Consider the following 20,226-nt stretch of genomic DNA (forward strand, 5'->3'; position numbering starts at 1 on the left):
GCCCGCATCACGTGAGGGCGGAACGCGGCCGGCCGTTGGCAGGGCCGGCGGGTCACGTGGGGCGCGGCGGCACCGCCCCCTTCCGCGCGGAGGTCCGAATCTCGTCCCGCGCGCGCCTTTCTGCCCCTCGCGCCTGTCAGGCGGCGGCCATCGGGCGGGCGGCCGGGCCGCTCCATGGCCACAGCGCCCGCCTCCCCCCGCGGCTGAGGGCTCCGCTCCCTGCCAGCGCCCGGGGCATGGTGGGCAGGGTCGCCGTGGCCGCGGCGGCCGCCTCCCTCCCCGGGAAAGACGGCGAGGCTCAGGTGGGGAGGCGGCGGCGGCGGCGGGCCGGGGCCGCGCTGTGAGGGCGGGCGGAGGGAGGCGGCTTGTCGGGCGGTGTAATGGGGGAGGCCTCAAATGCTGCCCCGGCACTGTGAGGTCCCGGCCCGGCCGGGGCTGGCGCTAGGGAGCCCCCGGCCGGGCTGTCATCGAATGGGAGCACCTCGGCGGAGTCCCCGGTGGGTTCGGGAAGGAGCGTGTTCAGTTTCAGTTGGTGTGACTTCAGAAGAGCTCGGTTTTTAATAAACTAGGAGAGTTATAAAGCTCTTGGTGAGCAGTCTTTCTTGGAATTTTACAGATAAATTCTCTTTTATGGTTTGACTTACGAGATACGAATTCCCCTGTATTCATTTTCTTGAAGTATTTTAAAAGGTATAGTTTTTTCTTAAGATATGCGAGATATTTCCTTTATGGTAGGATCACACATCTTTAAGTGATGTTGCAATTCACTGCTCTACAAATGCTCTGGCGACGGTCTCAATGTAACTAATAGGTAGATCGTCTGAACTGAAGTAGACTTTCTAAACTTCAGTATTATGAAATCTCTGCAGAGCCGTTCTGAGGACCTTGTTGTCACTTTAAGTTTTGGTGGTCTCACCAGAAAAAATTCTTAAACCTGCAGAATCTTTATCTCAAACTTTAAATGGCTTTTGGAAACATGGAGGTGAAGTTGATGTGCACACAGTCTTAGCACATTGACATGAGTTTTTTTATCCTCTGAAAAAGTCCTAGTGTCACTAGTACATACTGCAGATACTGTAGTGCTTTATATTGCCATGCTAAGTCATCTTACGTTTTTAGAAACTAAGATTAATGTTGAACTTTTTTATAGCCATGCAAGAAACGGCGAGAGGAAGATACTTCTGTAAAAACAATCACAAGGTATTTTTCACCATTAGCAAAACCAGTGGATAAAGTGTTGTCACCACCAAAACCCAACAATATATTGGATTATTTTAAGAAGACATCCATACCTGAGAAAGCTACGTTACCAGTTGTAGCTGGAGAAAATAAAACACCGTTGGATGTTGATGACAAAGACTGTAAGTCACCTTTTAAACCATCTTTAAAGCGGAAGAGGAAAGGGAAGAGAGTTAATCTAAATAATAAGCTGAGAGAGATGAAAGAATCTGAGAATGAACATGAAATAGAAATTAGAAGTGATGGCAGCAGAGAAACAGGACTGAAACAGGACAATAATGATTTTATTGCTACTTGTACTTTAGTTGACCAAAAACGTGCAAGAGATTTGGGAGAAGATAAAGTGCAAAGAGACAACTTCTCAAATGCTGTCATCTATGGGAAAAATGTGAAGAAAGTTGTTTCTGAAATAAATGGTACAAAAAATAGGATAAGAAAATCAAGGAAAAGGAAACACAAAGTAAATACAGATTTGTCTGAAAGTTGTTCATCTGAAAACCAGGTAAATGAAAAGTGCAAAAAGGAAACTGAAGATAAGGAAAAGGTGGTATCTCCTATGGTAGCAGAGGGCGGTGCTACTATTAGCGATTCCAGTTCTGAAGTTCATAAGGATGATAAGACATCACAGGTAAATAATAGTATAATAACCGTGTCCTTTGAGGACTTTTTGAAGAGTCAGGGAGAAAATAATGTAGATTATGTTGAAGAAGACACAAAGCCAACAGTGGACAATTCTGCTACAGCAAACGAAATGAACAAAAGCGATAGTGACCCAGAAAAGTGTGAGGAATCTCAACAGCTGCCACTTAGAACAGTAACTGTCCTCGCACAAGTTCATTCCATTCCCCCCAGATTAGCTCCTTTACATAAGGAGCGAAAAGGCTCTAGGAAAATAGCTTCAATTTTTTTGAAGCAGAAAGGATGTGTAGGGGAAAAAGAGAGCAGCCCACCCCTCTTGGACAATGAACAAACTGAACAGGTTACTCAGAAAAGAAAATCTAATGTAGTTATTGAGGAAGAAGAACTGGAGTTAGCTGTACTAGAGACTGCAGGGTCAGATTCTTTGAAGCCAAAATGTACTCTGGAAGAAAGGAATCAGTTTATGAAGGCATTTAGACAACCAACATCCGATGTGATAAAAAGTGGAGTTAAAAAGGCACCTGGAAAACAAAAGCAAGCCATTGGAAAGTCTTCAAAAGAAAAAGAAGGACCCGAAGATGACATTACTTCAAATAAAGGATTAGAAAGTGGAGTATCAGTAGATTATGTGGACAAATATACACATTCTAGTCTTGAAAACAATAAAACTAAGACCAAAAGACCTAAAAAGTTTCAGAAAAAAGGAAGCAGACAAAGGAAGGCTTCAGAAACTAAGGAAACAAATGTCTCAAATACTAGCAATTTTAATGAACATCCAGGAGCTAATGCTCTTTCTAAGGAAAACACCTTAGATGTAAGAATTTCGTCAAGTCCAAAAGTGAATGATTTAAGGAGGAGTTTAAGGCAGAGGAAAATCAAAACATCCAAAAATATTACACCTAAAAAAAGCAGGATTAGAAATACCTTTTCTGAAGATGAATTAAGTGGCTCTCCTTTCCAGACTTCTACACCAAAAGCAAGCAAACGATCCTTGAAGAAAAGTAATGTGTATAAAGCCGAGGTGATTACCGTGCCCTTGGATGGAAACAGCCCAATAAGGTAAACATTTTAGAGTGTATTCTACCTTTCTGAACCTTGTTTTACTGCAAGTATTTTAAGAGTACGACATGATTATAAATTAGTTGGAATGCATACCAAAGCTGCATGAATACTGATTGTGTTGGGTCATAATACAGAAGAACGAAAGTTGACTCTATAAATGTGCTTGCACTAGAGATATTAAAAAAACCCAAACCAAACACACATCACCACCACCAACTGGGGGATTGCTTCTGTTTGCAGCACTGTATTTTAAAAGGCTTTTGAAAATGAGATTGAGAGTAACATTTTCCTTTATTTAAAAAGTAGTAATTTTGTAATACTTTTTTCCCTAATTAGAATGAGGTTTACACGTATCAATGCAACTACAAAATCAAATAAAGCTGAAGCAATGAAAAATGAAGAGTTTAACTCCAAAAATATGAAGGTAATTTATAGAATAGTTTGTGTTTCAGTATTTTATCATTTACTATATGCATATGGTTGTGTTAATAATCAGTATTGTGTGTAATAGTGTAACATAATAAATATGACACTTCTCAGATAACCTACAAAAAGATATTACTGTGATTTATGATAGAATTTGAGATAGCTTCTTGTACAGTTGTACCTTAGATTTTGAAGTATGTTTTATTAGTGTAAATCTACTTTTCATAACATAACAGAAAACACAATAAAATGGTATGCTCATGCTCTGCAGGTTCTCAGGATGGGACATGGTGTTTGGGTTTAGCAGAACAGCTTATGCTAAAGAACGTCACTGCCCACATTTCATTTGTTCTGGGCACAAATTGGAGGATCCCCTTGTAGGGCTCTCACTCCCTTTTGAAAAGTATTTATATCATCTTGGTTTACTCCTTCTTTCCATTCTTTCATTTTTTCTGATGCAAACAAAGTTTTATAAAAATCATATGGTTTTATGAATGTGAAAAATTATATTAATATGTGAATGTATTGCTATTAATTGCTAGGTACTTTTGTACTTTGTTAACAGATAAGCTCTACTTCTAAAAACATGTCCAAAGCGAAACAGCTGATTGAGAAAGCAAAGGCTATACGGCATAATAGATCAAAGGTTAATGAAGACTTACCAACTCCTGTGCGGCGCTCGTCTCGACAGAGAGCTCTTGCTGAAAAGAAAAAAATACAAGAAAATGAAGTAAGCCTGTATACTTTTGGGGGAGGAATTATTTTGATGGTTTTGTAATTAATTTAAGCAACACAAATGTTTCTACCTTGCAAACATTTCTTTAAAAGGATCAAATAAGGTAGATATCTATGCAATGGTATGGTAATGTCAAATAGCACAGTAACTGCCACGCATAGACTGGAAGACTCATCCTCGTGCAGATCTAGAACACGCAGCAAGATGGTCACACTGTAGAAGTGACTGTTTTTCTTTCCTAATGGCCAGTAAGACATCTGTTTCAAATGTGTATGTTTTAGACATTTAAATTTAGATGAGAGTAATTCTGGCCTTTTTTTAGATATTGGAGATGTTATTCTATATACTATTTCTGTGTAGACAACAGTAATAAAAATATTGTATAATCTTCAAATTATATTTGCTAACTTCTAAGCACTCTAGCATTTTCTTCAGTTTTCTCAGTACTGATCTAAATTGTATTGGTAATAAATGAGGAAAAGTTGTATTCCTTTCTTATTTTATTTGCTTTCCCTCTAGGACTTGGTAGTCATTTTAGATTCAAGCCTGAGTAATGCCACTACTACAGTGCAGAATGTGAAGCAAAAGAAACTTCGGAGCTTAAATGATGTTTTGGGGAAAAAGCCTAGAAACCTGAAGGTTGTGAAGAAGAGGTCAAATGGTAATTGGGTTTTACTGAATGCATTTATTTCTTAATCCAGTTATTGACTATTATAACATTATTTTATAAAGCTGCTTTTGCAGTACATTAATCTTTTCTTCTAATTTTTTATATAATATTACAATATATACGTTTTTATAATATGAGTTAATACTGCAGAGGTTGTTTACGCATGCTGCTTTGATTTTACTTCATTCAGAGAAAACTATTTTTCAAAAACTGCCAATAGTGTACCATGTTTTGTTGTGTTCTAATATAAGGATTTTTTTTAATGTTACAGAAAATAATGTCTATGGTGATGAAGTAACTAGAAATAAAGGTATAATGAATTCTGTAATAATAGTCAGCTTTCCCTTAAGAAAACGAGATTCCCAATGTTATTAAATGGAACATATAGATAGTGATCAGAGAAGCAAGGTTAGAATCCTACATCAGTGCTAATCCAATCATGATATTTTTTTTTCTTTCTAAAGGAAAACCTTCCTTCCTAAGCAGAAATGCTCAAAACTCTGCAGGTGAACCAATTGTGATCTTTGATGAAAGCAGGTCAGTTTTCAAGGTTGTGGTTGCTCAAGAATCAAAATATATTTCAAGGTTAATTTAACATTCTCTTACTTTACAAATTTAAATACGCTTACTGAAATATGATTTAAATGTTCATAGTTTTTTTACACTGGTCAATATGTTAATCTGCTTGCAAAATTTTGGGGATTTTTGGAGAGCTGCTCCTCAACCATTGTTGAGCCATTTTAGATGGTTAAAAATATAGTTGATGACGGATTAAAAAGAAATCCTAAATTGCATATAAAAATACAAAACCAAAGAGGATTATTTTTTAAATTAAATTCTCTAACCCCAAATTTGAAATTAAATGTAAACTTCTTACATTTAAATTAATTTTAGCAGTTCTCCCAGACTAATTCTAACTTGTGTGTAGAAGTGAACGTGATTAAATTCTGTTGTAAGCCTTACATAGCTGGTAGTTCTAATGATTTTTTTTTTTTATTTTTTTTCATTGAAGCCAAGATGCATCTGAAAATTCTCAAGATGATGATCAGTTCAGAGCAAAACGTGAATTCTTGATGAGTGGATTGCCAGAGTCACTGAAAAGACAGATTGCAAAGAAAGCAGCAGCAATGGAAGCATACTCTCTTGCAAGTTCATGTTTTAAGACCGTTGTCCATGTACAGCAGAAGGATGACTGTAAGCTTTGTTCAACCATTGTGCAAATATATATAATAATTTCTAGTACATCTGTGCAGAAGAAGAAAAAAATTTCAACAACAGAACTTACTATTATGACTGGAATAACTGGTAGTTCCCTCTTGTTTTGTGTTGCAGTAAGAAAAAAAACTTACAAGCTTCCAGTGAGATAGTTTTGAAGACGCAATTTACAAGTTAAATCATGCTAAAGTAATGTATACATTTATGTGTGACGATGCAAAATTCTTAATATCTAGTCAAAAAAGTTAGTCTTTCAAGTTCCAATTTGGAGAATAAAGATCATGTTGGACTGATGGGGGCAGAAACCATTTCCTTCTGACAAAGGCAAAATATTTCTCAAAAGAGAAAAAACAGCCCATTTCTTTACTCTGAGGGAGTGTGCTACAGTGTGTTATGCAGGGCCACAACAGAAAAGCAGAAGGTAGAATAGCACTTTAACAGAGTTTATATTGCAAACCAATAAACAAACAAACTCCTTGATGAGCATTTGTCCAACAGAGACTTGGCGAGGGCACAGGTTATTTGGAGCAAACATTGCCAAGAAGAACTTACTGGAAAAACGTTGTATCCAAAAAGGTCCAAATTTGTTCTGCTTGTGGGAGGTGGAATTACTAAAGGTAAAACGTTGATGCAGTGTAGGTTAAATAAGCTTGGCTTTGACATAATAAAGCTGTAGTTAAAAAAGCATTTACTCTTATTTGCTGTAGGATGTTTTTGTTTGTGAGTATCTCTGTTTTGTTAACAAAGGTCTCCTCTTGTTGCGTTTTTGGTGGGGGTTCTTTTGTAGGTTATCCAATGTGGAAACTGAAATCACCATCGTGTCCTCTATTAACTAAGCTAAGGAAACTGAATACTGAAGTCATTAATGTCACAAAAATCACTCTCTCGCTTGGTGAATTTTCTACTGTGAATTCAAAACTAACTGGAAACTGTTCTGCGCCTGTGGTTAGTACTTTAAAATAGAGGCTTGTGTTACAAGGAAAATGAAAAGAGCATTGAAATTGTTTTGTTACTTATTAGGACTTCTGTTGTTTTAAAAAAATCTTGGAGTTTGAATCTGTGTCAGTCCTGGATTATTTTTTTTCTTGTGTGTGATTTACTCATTCTGCATCATTATATTAGACAGTTCTCAAGGCTTTCTGTTAATTTCTGTGTTTAACAAGATAGCTACCCGTTTAAATGATGCAAAACTGTCGTTATTCTCTGTAATATTTTTGAGTAATAATTTTTTTTGTGTGTGTATGTATGTATTACAGTTTTCTGGCCACCGACCAGTTTTTCCTGAAACATTCAGGGAAGATTTACTAGATGAGATCATGTCTTCTAATTCTGAATTTCCAGTGAGAAAATATTTCTACAAGCTTCTGAAAAAGCAAACTGAACGTTTGGTTTTTGAAAACAGTATACAAGGTTAGTAATCTACGTAGGGAAAAATAAACTCTCACTCTGTCTGGCATAAAAACGCAACTTGGAATTTCTAGGAGTGTTTCAGTGAAGGAATACTGTTGTTGGAACTAAATTGTTCCTTGCATTTTAGGTAATTTTGACCAAATTCTTCAAATACGGCTTAAACAAACATATAGTTGTAATGGACATAGCTTGAAATTTTAAAAGGATGTAATTTTTTTTTTTTTTCTTAGAAAGCAGAGATGGCACTGCAAATTCTGAGGTAAATCAGAAACATTCTGACAAGTGGAAGGAAACTAAGAGGAAAAGGAAAGAAACAGAAGACCACAAATCAAAAAGAAGAAAACAAATTGAAGGTACAGAGACTGAAATAAAATCCAGAGTTTCCAGGAACCTATCTGGAGAAACACAAGCAGAGACAGGACATGCAAAGCATTTGGGAAAAAACAAGACCCAGAAACCAGATGTTATGACAGAAGACACTGAATATTTATCAGAGCCAAATGCACTTTCAGGTAACTGCATTTCCTGTATGATTTTAATTCTCTGCATTGGGGGAATGTACGTATGATGTATGTCAGCTTTGCCCTGTGATGCAAAAATCATATCTAGTCTTAATGTTCTACTAGACTTGATGAACTCTTTTGCATGAAGAACCATTCAAAAATGGATAATTTTTTTTTTCTGTAGGTGTTGAAAAGGAAGACATGCTCTGGACAGAAAAATACCAGCCTCAAGATTCCAGTGAACTTGTAGGGAACAAGAAAGAAATTGAAAGGCTACACAGGTCAGAAGTGGGAGTATGGATCCACTCTTAAAATAACTCAAAACATCAAGATTATGCTCAAAGAAGCAAAGTCAGTTATTTTACACTGTGCTTGAATAACACTTCCAGAGTGTATGTTTGCAGCCTTTGCTTTGGTTTACTTCCAGAAAGTTGCAAAAACCAATTGTCAGTTGGTGTAAATGATCTTTTGGTCATAGTTTCTTTTACAGTAGTACCTCAGTAGCTTGTATGGTACAAAACAAAAACACACCTGAAATGCTACATTAGGCTGTGGGATAGGATGAAATACTTACTTAACTAATACCCTTAAAATTTTAGTAAAAATTATTTTTGTCAGGTTATTTAAGCTTGCACACTATGAATGAGGGGTAGCAACTTATTAGTACTTGGCTATACTTCCCTACAAGCCTTCCTGATCCTGATGTTACCTGAAATAAAAGCCCTCGAAATCAAAAGTAGTTTAGAGAGGAGATATTGCTTTATTCGACATCAGAGGCTAGGGGGAAAAAAACCCACAATCTGGCACACCTTTCCGGGGATATTCGCCCATTATTTATACACAAAATATTCTCATTATTCTGCCTACCTAATACATAACTCCACCTAGGCTTACATATTCAGTAGGATGACCTAATAGTCTTTTTACGCATGTGTATCAAATTCTGCTGCATCAGCAAAACACTTCTGCACAAGCGTGAGTGTCTTGGTCGTTTGGGTAAGGAGACCCTTCCTCACATTATCCTTTTAAGGTATTGAGTCATCTCAGGACAGTAAAAGTTTGCTGTAAGTTTGCCAACTTCTTGAAGATAATAAGGATGGTCTTTGAAGTAGCCATAACTCTGTCCTAATTGGTATAGGAGTACATACTTGACGTATAGAAGAACCTTGGAGTGATTAACTACTTCTTGTTATTCCATCCTTGGTGATTAACTACTTCTGGTTGTCTCCTCATTATCGCTATCTGTAACATCAACTCAGTGAATAACTATTTCTACACAGTAAGAAGGTCAGTAATTAGCTATTTTCTCACACAGTAAGAAGGTTAGTAAGAAACAATTATTTTAGAAACAAAGCAGACGCCTGCCTTCGGTAACACTGATGCACTGCCTCTGCTTTTGACAGTAATTTAGCACTCAAGTCCATCTAATATATTGTTCTTTCAGTTAAATTTTCTGTATAAGTCAAGCAGAATTTAAAGCTCCATCTGACAAAGAATGGTAAACTATGAATGACAAAGCATTTTCCATAGTTTGTGAAGTAGTTCACCAAGTGACTTGTTTTTACACTGATCAACTAATAGAACGGAGAATGAAGAAGGAATCCTTTTTTACAAGAGAATCAAACAAATCCTGAACAATCTAATTATTTTTTTTAATCTGAAAGGACTTGATAAGTTTCTGAGAGGGATAACACGTGGCTTATGTCCCCTAGTATTATGTTCTGTTTCATCTGAATTTGGTTCGCTTTATTCAGCCGTAACTTTTATTTTTTGTTCCATTCTTTCCTTTTATAGTTGGTTAAAAGAATGGAAAAAAAGAGCTGATTGGGAAGAAAAAAGAAATCAGAAAGGGGAAAAGGAGGACAAAGAGCATGAAGGTGCTGATAGAATTAAAAATAATATACATAGCTTCTCTTTGTTAAACTTGGCATAAAAATGACATGAATCCTCTCTTTTAAATAATTCTACAGATTCTTTGGACAGCTTTGACTTTAAAGATAATAAATCTGATATGGAGGAAGAGACTAGCCTTTGCAATACAGTTCTGATAACGGGCCCACCAGGAGTGGGGAAAACTGCTGCAGTATATGCCTGTGCTCAGGAGCTGGGGTTTAAGGTTTGTGGAGTCCTCTCCTCAGTGCCATTTTTCTTATTTGTAACTCGTGATATGAAAGCATTTGTAATACAAGATGTCTACAACTTTTTTAATGAAAATTAAATACCATTGCAGATATTTGAAGTCAATGCCTCTTGCCAGCGCAGTGGTAGACAGATACTGTCTCAACTAAAAGAAGCTACTCAGTCTCATCAAGTGGACAAAAAAGGCATTAATGCACATAAGCCTTGCTTTTTTAACAGTTGTAGCAGTGCCAAGTCACCAAGTAAGTTTCATGGTTATATTTGCGGTTTTTGTTTGGTTGGGGGTCTTTTTAGGTTGGTGCTTTGTCTGGTGTTTTGTTTTGTGGTTGTTTTGGTTTTTTAAAGAACTGAGTTACCAAAGCAATTTTTAGACATCAGTTGTTTAAAAAAAGATAACAAATCTCAGTTTATCTGGCCATATTAATAAGAAATGCTCTGTTGGTTAACACAACTATGTACCAAATTAATGATTTTATCAAAATGACAGACTCTTGATTATCTTAAGTTATTTCTGTAGTGGTGGAGTAAGTGCTATGGTACTTGAATAGAAAGTTGAACAGAAAGCATTCCCTGTAACAGGAGAAAAGTAAAATAAGTAGGAATCAGCACAGTAAACCTGTCCTGTACTAGACAGAAAACTGGGATTTGATCTAACTTTGCCTGATAAATGTCAGTTTGACCTTACATTTCCAACTTAAGTTTAATATAAAGCATATCTTGCAGAAAAAATGTATTCTCCAAAGAAAGTTGTTTCACCAAGAAAACCTCCACTGTCACCAAAAGGAGCAGGATTAAAACGAAACTTACCCCCTAAAACACTTGCAAACTATTTCAAAATTTCTTCCAAACATAAAGGTAATGATGGAGCAGTAGCGTCTCAAGAAAAAAATAAAGGTAGGTTATCGCTATTTAATAATTTGTTACCTTCGGAGATGGAAATGCTACTCTGTACTACGGTATATGTGGAGCTGCGTGAAGAAAAGAGTAGAGCACACTTATTACACTCTAAGTGCTGCCAAGGGTTACTTTGTGCATCTCAGATACCCTTAACTACATAGGAAGTAGTCATTACTCTGTATTACAGGAGAGTTAACAAGGGTACAGACTACTTGAAGTTCAGTAAGCTTTCCTTAGTTGTTTGGTTTTGTTGTGGGTTTGTTTGGGGTTTCTTCAGAGCATTTAGACAAGAGAAGATAAATTAAAAACTATCTCTAGAAAAATACACTTTTATATTACCTCAGTGCCTGTTTCAGGTTGGTGTGGAATGGTCATTGTGTTAAGTGGGGTGTATATACCTATGTATCAAAATTACTGCCACGGAATTAAGAGGTGCTGTAAAGCAAATAAATGTTTGAGGAATGCATGAGCAAAGTGCTGGGCTGAATGGGGGTAATCGAGTCTAGTCCTTTTCACGCAATCATATTGCATTGTCTTGAAGGACTTGCATCGTCTCTGTGCCCTGGAAATACAGATTACAAACAGGTTAGGTGCAGAATTAATTTTACAAATAGTCATCCCTTCACCAAACACAGCTGAATTCACAGCAAATTTCTTGCAATTTTTTTAAACGAGACATCAGAAAAGGATGTGGGTCAGATTTCTAAGTTTTTGTGTCAGTGTAGATTTTCTTAAGCTGTTTGTGCATGGGGTGTTTTTGAAACCAGTGTCTAGAATGCATATTTAACGGTTTCAGTCCTCCTTTACTTCCTGCTCAATTCTGCGCCCATCTGCAGGAAATACTCAGAATTCAGGTGAAGAAAAGAAAGACGCTCAGATTAAGTCGATAAACAAAGAAGTAGAAGGAGGAGAACATAACAGAAAAAGTGCAACATCTCTCATTCTTTTTGAAGAGGTAAAATTAATGTCAAGTACATTGATGTGTCCTTTCATTATGTTTAAAGAGTTTAACTTTTTTTTCCCTTCCTCCTTGAGACTTCTAGGTAGATTCAAGTGTAAGGATTATCACCTACTTAAAAATTAATTCAATGTTTAATGATTTTATCCTTGTGAGTATTTTTTTTTAATCACAGATTGTTATTTTTCAAAGTTATTTCAAAAGATAAATAAACTATCGTCTATCAGCAGTTGTTCACTGTTGGAACAGTTTGCAGGATTCTGCTAATTTAATTCCTTTGATTATGCCAAAAGTCTTGGTTTATAATTTTACACTACTTGTATACACTGAGGCACTTTAAAAGTCACCATTAACACCCCAGTAATTACAGTATCTAAGCCCACATTAAATTCTTTTTTTTTAACCTCTTGCCCAAAAATGTCTTTGAGTCTTAAACTAAGAATACAAAATTGCAGCCAATAATGTAATTTTAAGTAAATAAAAGAGGTATAGCAGTGTTGCCAAATGTGGGTTGATCCTACAGATCACTGGTGCAATTCTATTAAAAAGAAAAAAAAAACAACCCAAACTTCAAAAGCCACCTGGACATGGTCCTGGGCAGCCTGCTCTAGCTGACCCAGCTTGAGCAGGGGGGCTGGACATGTTGGCCTCCAGTGGTCCCTTCCAGCCTCAACCAGCCTGTGGTTTTATAAGCTGCAGCACAGAAGACTATGACCGAAGTGTTGTGTGACCTTTACCTGAAGCATTTATACTGTCACTGCCTGCTTATGGTGAAGAAATCTGTATTTGTGTTGTCTTACTCAGTTGTTAACAGTGTGACTCCATTCACAGCTTGTAGCTATTGTTAAGCTATTGATATTTTGCACTTCATTTGTTTTCTATAGGTAGATATAATATTTGATGAAGATGCAGGATTTCTAAATGCAATAAAGACATTCATGGCAACTGCAAAGAGACCTGTAATTCTTACTACCAATGGTGAGTAGTATTTTAGGCTTTAAAGATGGTTGAAATGGTGATGGCTGAATACAGCTCATAAAGGTAAAATTAAATGAGTTAAGGCTATAAAGCGAGCATTTTAGTATTTGAATAAAGATACCGGCTGCTCTAATGGATAAAGAAAACAATTAGTTTAGAACATAATGTTGTGACAGTTCACTGATATCTCTTTATATAGATCCAACATTCAGCTTAATGTTTGATGGCTATTTTGAAGAGATCAACTTCAGAACCCCTTCCTTGGTAAGTCTGTGTTTGGAAATGCAGATAAATACTAAGCAAGTTACTGTCAGTTAAGTTTGAAATTTAAATGTTGCTGTAGGTTTATATTTATCTGATGTAATATATCTGTTTCATCAGAAAACTTTTGGGGGGGTTTATGCAAGGATGTATAGGATGTATTTATCTTTACATGTAGAACTTTTTTTACTAGCGTGGAAGGTTTATTTTCTTAACTGTTTAGTATTTCAGAGAATTACAGTAAGAACATCACTTCATTGCTTAATTTAGTTTTTAGAATGTAGTAAATAATTTCATAGTGATATATCTAATAGTTCTGATCTGAGGGCTGACTATGCCAGTATTGGTTCACTTATTAAAAAATACAGGAACTATTCTAGAAATATTATGAGTCATTCCTTTAATGTAAACACTAGTATTCTGTATAGCAAATTGTTTTGTTTGCAGCTGTGTATTATACAGAAAATCTAAATAAATGAAAATCAGAAGGCTGAGAAGGGGAATTTTTTTAATGTGAAATAGAAAGTCTTCTGGACTACCAGACAATTGCAGGGTTAAAAGAAAGAAAGCAAAACATTTCAAGTGAATGTAGCTCACTAAAACCTCTTCACTGGCGATGAGAAGCAAAGCGTAGATGGTTTCAGGAACACAAGCAGAATGTGTTTTGTTTGGTTTTAATGAGTTGAATTTCTAAGTTTAACTTAATTCTTTGACTTGGACTGTTCAGATTTGGTAAAGTAGTCTGCTTTTTTATAGAGGCTTTAATGTAACTGTAATCTAATTTAATAAACTAATTTTCTGTATTAAAAGGAACAATGTATTGCAAGCATAAATAGAATAATTTGCTTCTGTGTGACTTATTGCAGTCTGATTGGTAAGAGTTGTTTTCAGTGGTCTTTGTCTAACTTTTGTTTAGATAAATGCTGCCAGCTATCTTCAGGTGCTGTGTCTGGCTGAGAATCTACGGACAGATGTAAAAGACTTAGCTGCTCTGTTAACCACAAATAACTGTGATATCAGACGAAGTGTTCTCTACTTACAATTTTGGGTTAGAAGTGGAGGTGGATGCTTGAAAGACAGATGTTTGGCACATCACGGTAGGTTGATTTAATTTAATTTAAAGAATAATTCTTCATCTTAACATGAATTTGATTAAATCAAACCATTCTTAGACATGTATGATAGATGGTAACTTTCTGTAAGACTCGTAGGGTTTGGGTTGGGGTTTTTTTTTTTTTTGGCTACTTCAAAGCTTTGTATATATGCATAAGAAACTAAAAGTTTGATTTTTTTTTTTTATTGCATTTGGTTATTATCCATCATTATGGTAATTAATTCTCCCTTTCCTCTTCTTAGTAGCAAAATTGGGCAAAGCAGGGAGCCAGTGGTAGTTTCCCTTCAACCCAGAGATTGCAGTTCTTTATCCATTTCGTTGAGTTGTAGGTAATTCACCTAGAAGAAGCAGAACTGAAAAAAATTAGAAGAATGGGACAGCTAGCAAGCAGGCAGCAAGGGCACGAACCTGGTCCCAAAGGACACAGGAAGAGTATTCTCAGCAGGAGCGGGTGTGTGAGACGGCGTGTGAGCGAGCGACAGAGAGAGACTAGTAGGGCGTAAAAGGAAGAATGGGCTTTTCAAATGGTTACTGGCAAAGAAGGGAGAGCGGGCAGATTGGTAACACTTTAAGAAATGAAATGGGGATGATGCACGGGGATGAGGATGACTAATTTCAGTTATGACATTAATTCAGAACTGTGTCAAGAGGCAACAGTTACAGTACCCTTTATAAAAAGAATTGAGGCAAAGAGGGGAAAAATCAATTTTGTGATGCAATTTGTTTCTTTTCAAGTAAAGCGTGTGTTATCTTTGTGCAGGAGGAGATGAGATAAATGAAGCAGATCATGTAATTTGTTCTGAAAAGACTACTGATTCCAAGATTGATTTTTCTCAAGCGGATGCACATCTTCAGGAGTTTCCAAAATGTGATACAGGCTGTGTGGAGACATTGCTTGGCCTTAAGAATATCCTGTTGCCTTCAGAAGATTTGTTTACATTTCTTAAGGTACTTTTGTAGTTGACTAGCTAATACTTTGAATGATTGTCAGGTAATTGAGTGTAGGATCACTATGAATAGCATCTTCTTAGAAGCTAATCTCTTTGAAAAGATTTGTTGTAGAAATTAGGGGATTCTGTCGTTATGAAGCAAAATCTGAACTGGGGCAGTCTCCTGCAAGCAAAACAGCCCCTCACCTTGTACACACAAAGCCAGGAATATGAGATTTTCTGTAATAACACTTTTACTTCAAAAAAAAAAAAATCCTTTAATGTATTGATAAATTTTTCACAATTACTATTTTACAGCACAAAATCACAACCATGGAGAAATGGAATAAATTGGTGCAGCTCCTCACAGAATTCCAGATGAAGAAAGTGGATTTTATATATAGTAATCTTGAACTTATTCTTCCCTTACCAGTGCAAGTTCTTTCAAACCAATCTGAAGCCTCTAACTCAATACTTGAAAGGACTACCATAGTTTCTTCGAAAAACAGATCTACTAACAACTATCGCTCTGGAAAAAAGTCTAAAAAGATAAAGAACCAGAAAAGGCTTGATGTATTGGATGATAGTGACTTATTTGATACTGGACTGAACTATTCAGCTGAATTCATAACTTTGCCATCGGATAGTCCTACATCGTGTGCTGAAGTGCATAAAGAGGAATCAAAATTGTTGATGAACAAAGAAGAAAAAGAAATGAAAATTAAAACCTCAGCAAACAAGAAAAGTTCTGCTCTTGTTTTTCAGTGTCTGAATTCACTGACTGAATTTGTGGAGAACATGTCTTTCTTGGATTGCTGTGTAAACGCGAACACCAAGGAACCACTGGAGTTTTCTAAAGAGGAAGGATTTAACTGGATGAATGGCAAAATCAAAAATGGCCTTTGTGATGAATTCAGTATAGAAAATACTGATTGGTGGAGTTCCCAGAGCTGTAGTGAAATAAAGGCAGCTATTGAAGCACTCAGTTTTAACAAATGTTTTGTTAGTATTTCACAAAACTTGGAATCCTCTTTGAGTACCAGTAAAACACCTGAAAGTGATCAGCTGGAGGGACTGACTTTGCACATTTCAAACACAAGAAATTGTGTATCCTTCAGTCAGTCGGCTGATTCAAGGTAAGACTTTGCTAATATGTCTGGAATATAATGTATTTGTCAAGAAAAGCATTTCAGAGGGTGTAGGACTGTTTCAGATACTATATACACACATTCATACCAACATGAATGTTGTCAGTATGTCTCAAAACACTGGAATACGTTGTTCATTTTGCTTGCATAAGCTTAAGTTAGCTTCCTGGCAATGTGCAAAAAATGACTTTTCTTGTTTGAATAGGGTCACTATAATGTTGTTCAGGAATGGCAGCCTTTATTAGTCTACTTACTTTAAAAACGAACAGACAAATGCCACTACCACACCCAAAAGAATAACAAAAGCCTAAAGGAATGGCTTTTTCAAGACAGATGGACTGAAATAGATTCTGCAAGTACTAGACGTGAAATTTTTCATCCAGTGCCTGGTCATATTGAGCCTGTACTAAATGCATAGGTGTTGCTCAATGAAGACCTAACAAAATTCAGAGCAAAGTTATTGCATTTTTTGGCAGTAACTTATGGTAACAAAGAATAACAAAACCAATAACCTTTAATATATTATAAAAGATCAAAGAATACATTGCTGCTAGCAAGTGTGGATATGAAAGACTGTTTTTAACTTAAGCAAGCTGTCGTACCTGATACGGGCATAATAGGTGAATAAAACCTATTCAAGTGTCTGAATAGGAAAATAGGTTAGACTCTCATTTATGTAAGTCACTACCCACAGGAGCAAAGTCAAAATGGATCTATCTATCTAACCTGTGACCAAGTTTGGCCAATATATATGAGTTACACAATGGATCTGATATTGACGTTCTGGCGAATACCAATCACACAACACTTTTTATTTTTGAAGACCACAGATGCTTTAGGTTATACTGTCTGGCAGATGTACTAAACTTCACATACATAATTAGATTGTGAAGACCTCGCCAGATTAGACTCCATAGTTAAGCTAAGAGTATTGGCCAAACAAACTACTGTCCCTCATGCTTTTGTCTGAGTGCGGAGTCCAGTCCATTGGGATGTGGTTTTGGACATCAGTATGTTTAACAGAGTTTTAAACATGTGGATTTGATCTTAAAGCAACAAAAAAGGGACTGCACATTCTTGAACAAGAAACAATAAAGCTTAATTCTCCATTTTAGTATTCACAAAAAAGCACAGAAGAGGCTGGCGGTCATCAGAACTGTATTTTCCAGAAGTCCTTCAAACCTGGGTAATAAGCAAGCTAGCATACTTGAATACCTCCCCACTCTTCGCAGTATCTGTAGGTCTCAGAAGCTTAAAGAGCAAGGGAAGACTAAAAGAAGGTAAGTTTGGGTTTTCCTAAATCTTGCTACACTTCAATATACTAGGTAGTTAAGAATTTTAATAAAATATTTTGTCAAATAATTCTGGACAAGAAGGGTGAACATTTGCTTCTCTAAACAATAAGTGTTGCCTCGTATTTGGAAATAACTTTGTCTCCTTATGTCACTTTTACTTTTCTTTTTACAGGTTCTTGCATTATCTTGAAGGGATTCATCTCGAATTACCCATACAAATGATAAACAGTATGTCTTTGGACTTCCCTTAAAACTGCTAACACCAGAAATACTTTGTGCCTAATGGTGGTATTCTCACCTTATTTTGATTTTTATATTTTTTTACCACATTATTTTATTGTATATTCAGAGCCATTTGTATATTAAATTTCTATAAGTATTTAAGATAATGTATATATCTATTGTCATGATATTTTGCTCTCCACAACTGAAATGTGGGTTGGTTTGGTGCTTGTCCAGGAAGTGCATTTATAGTACTAAATGCACAAACTAATCAATGGGGATGACTACATACTGTCTTTCTCTGTAGTTTGTGTATCACATAGCAAGAAGTCCTTCTGTAATGAGCAACTGTCACAACTTAAACAGCAAAGTTGCTTTTTTTTGAGGAGACTGTTTTATTAAAATAAGATTGTTTCTTTCTGAATGTGTAGTGAAGTGTTAAATAACGGGGGGTGGGAGGGGGCACAGAGAGGATGTAACAAGTCTTCTAAAATGGAAATGACTAAAAACCAGCTCTTCCCAATAACGACTGGGTGGCAAAGTCTTTACAAAGCACTATGCCTCGATGTACATATATTTGTTTACATTGGTTTAATTTCATTATTTACAGCTGTCAGATCTGCATGTTAATCTCCTAAAAAGGTAGAGAAATGATTACCATAGTTCAAGATAGACTCAGAGATTAGGCAAGATTCTGTAAATAACAATTATTCCAGTGTTACTTTGGTTTTAGTAATATTTAACTATTTCCAGTCTTGTATATTGTGTTCTATTTTTGTACTTCACTTTGTATTTGACAAGACTTCAGCCTGATTATTTGTGATTGAATCTGGTTTTATACGACAATAAATTTGTGAGATTTTGCTACAATTCTGAATACTTCTGTTGTATGAAAAGTAAGACTCTTAAAACTTAATGGTTTTCAGTCCATAAAGATTACGTTTAAGGGTGTTTTAACTGGAAATATTTCAACCATGTACTTTTCCACCTTTATATTGCAGTTGGACTGTTTCTCTTCCTCAGACTGACTCAGATTGGTGCCATGCAGTGGTATTCCACTTACCTCAGTGTTTCTGTAATAATAAGGAAGGGCATTTTTTTAGTACGTTCTGTTCTCATTTTGTATTGTTCACATTTTAAATATGTTCAGGAATGAGAAATATTTATGAAAACAGTAAATTATTTTAAGCTCTGCATTGTAGATAGTAATCTTTTATACTTTACTCTTTCAGAAGCCCAGAATTATCAAATAAGAATTAAATAAAGTGGTGGCTGTTAAAATCTAAATGGGTTGTATTGTTGTGTCAATGGTCTAAGCAACTCCAGTACATTTTTGTAAGAACAAATAAATTTTAAAATTTTTAAAATTTTTAAATAAGAAAGTAAAAGGATGTCTGTGCACTGCTTTATAAAAGCAATCTCAATCTAACTCGATTACAGGGAAACAGGCCCTATAAAGTATTATTATTTTAGGGAATTCATGGGTAATTAAAAAGACATAAAGTAGATATCAATGGGAGTCACCTTCCATCCTTTTAAAGTCAAATCTCTGGTTCTAATAATTGCCTTAAGAATTTTTTTATACAATCTCCAGGCTGTGTTGTCCAAACAGTAAGGTGGAATTCAAGTATTTCACTTCTTGATAAGACAACTTGTGTGCAATTAGGACATAAAAATAGTTTGAATGCAAGATAATCTACTTAAGATTTATTTGAACTCTGATGAGCTCGAGTATGACCATCTTTTGTATGCTAGAAGAAAGCACATGTTTCTATGAGGGATGGGCTCATCTTGAGGAAAAGAGATCTGGGGCTGGTTGTGATTAACTCAGCTTAAAAGGAGTGCTCCACAAGATCCATGCCAGTACTGCGGAAGTCTCCTACCTTTGATTCAAAATGCGTTCCTGCAATAGTTTGGGCGCTGTTTAGCAGAAAACGCCTTTTCTTCTAAAACATGAACATCAGCTTCTGGCAGCTTGGCAAGGAAAAAGGCAAAACCCGTGCCTGAATTCAGTGAAACCAGAAGTAAAAAAGCCCTGGAGTTTCACAATGACTCTACACCCTGTTTAAGCAGTAGTTATTGCTAAGTGTACAATAATTTAAATACAAAAAAACCTCAACAAACATGTTATTCTTGTTGAAATCTCAGTCAAGTTTCAAACTTTTCTTTCTTTCTACTGTCATTCCAGTATTACTTTCTAGAATGCAAATGAAGTTGACATTGTTCTTCAATCTCATGAGTAATATAGAAAAAAGCAGTTAAGCCTTCGTGTGTTCTTGCAAGCAGGCACTGTGTTAATACTAATGCCGAGTGGAAGTAGGAGGATGGAAGGATCCCTTTACAAGCAGGACTGTCCTCAGTCTTTGTAAAAGCCCTGAAACAGGG

General features: G+C 36.1%; 1 protein-coding gene across 1 annotated transcript; it reads left to right on the plus strand.

The window, feature by feature from the left end:
• Positions 1–236: 236 nt before the first annotated feature.
• On the plus strand, positions 237–19,108 carry ATAD5 (ATPase family AAA domain containing 5). The gene is made up of 23 exons (XM_063352558.1): positions 237–302; positions 1,151–2,937; positions 3,277–3,364; positions 3,932–4,096; positions 4,622–4,763; positions 5,237–5,309; positions 5,785–5,966; positions 6,775–6,932; positions 7,244–7,397; positions 7,628–7,909; positions 8,085–8,181; positions 9,695–9,777; positions 9,871–10,016; positions 10,131–10,281; positions 10,763–10,933; positions 11,773–11,891; positions 12,779–12,872; positions 13,072–13,136; positions 14,050–14,230; positions 15,008–15,195; positions 15,495–16,312; positions 17,440–17,604; positions 17,792–19,108. The coding sequence occupies exons 1-23, from the start codon at positions 237–239 to the stop codon at positions 17,868–17,870; spliced, it is 5,454 nt and encodes a 1,817-aa protein (XP_063208628.1). The 3' UTR covers positions 17,871–19,108.
• Positions 19,109–20,226: the final 1,118 nt, after the last annotated feature.

Source organism: Chroicocephalus ridibundus, chromosome 14 (genome assembly GCF_963924245.1).
Source record: "Chroicocephalus ridibundus chromosome 14, bChrRid1.1, whole genome shotgun sequence".
NCBI lineage: Eukaryota > Metazoa > Chordata > Aves > Charadriiformes > Laridae > Chroicocephalus > Chroicocephalus ridibundus.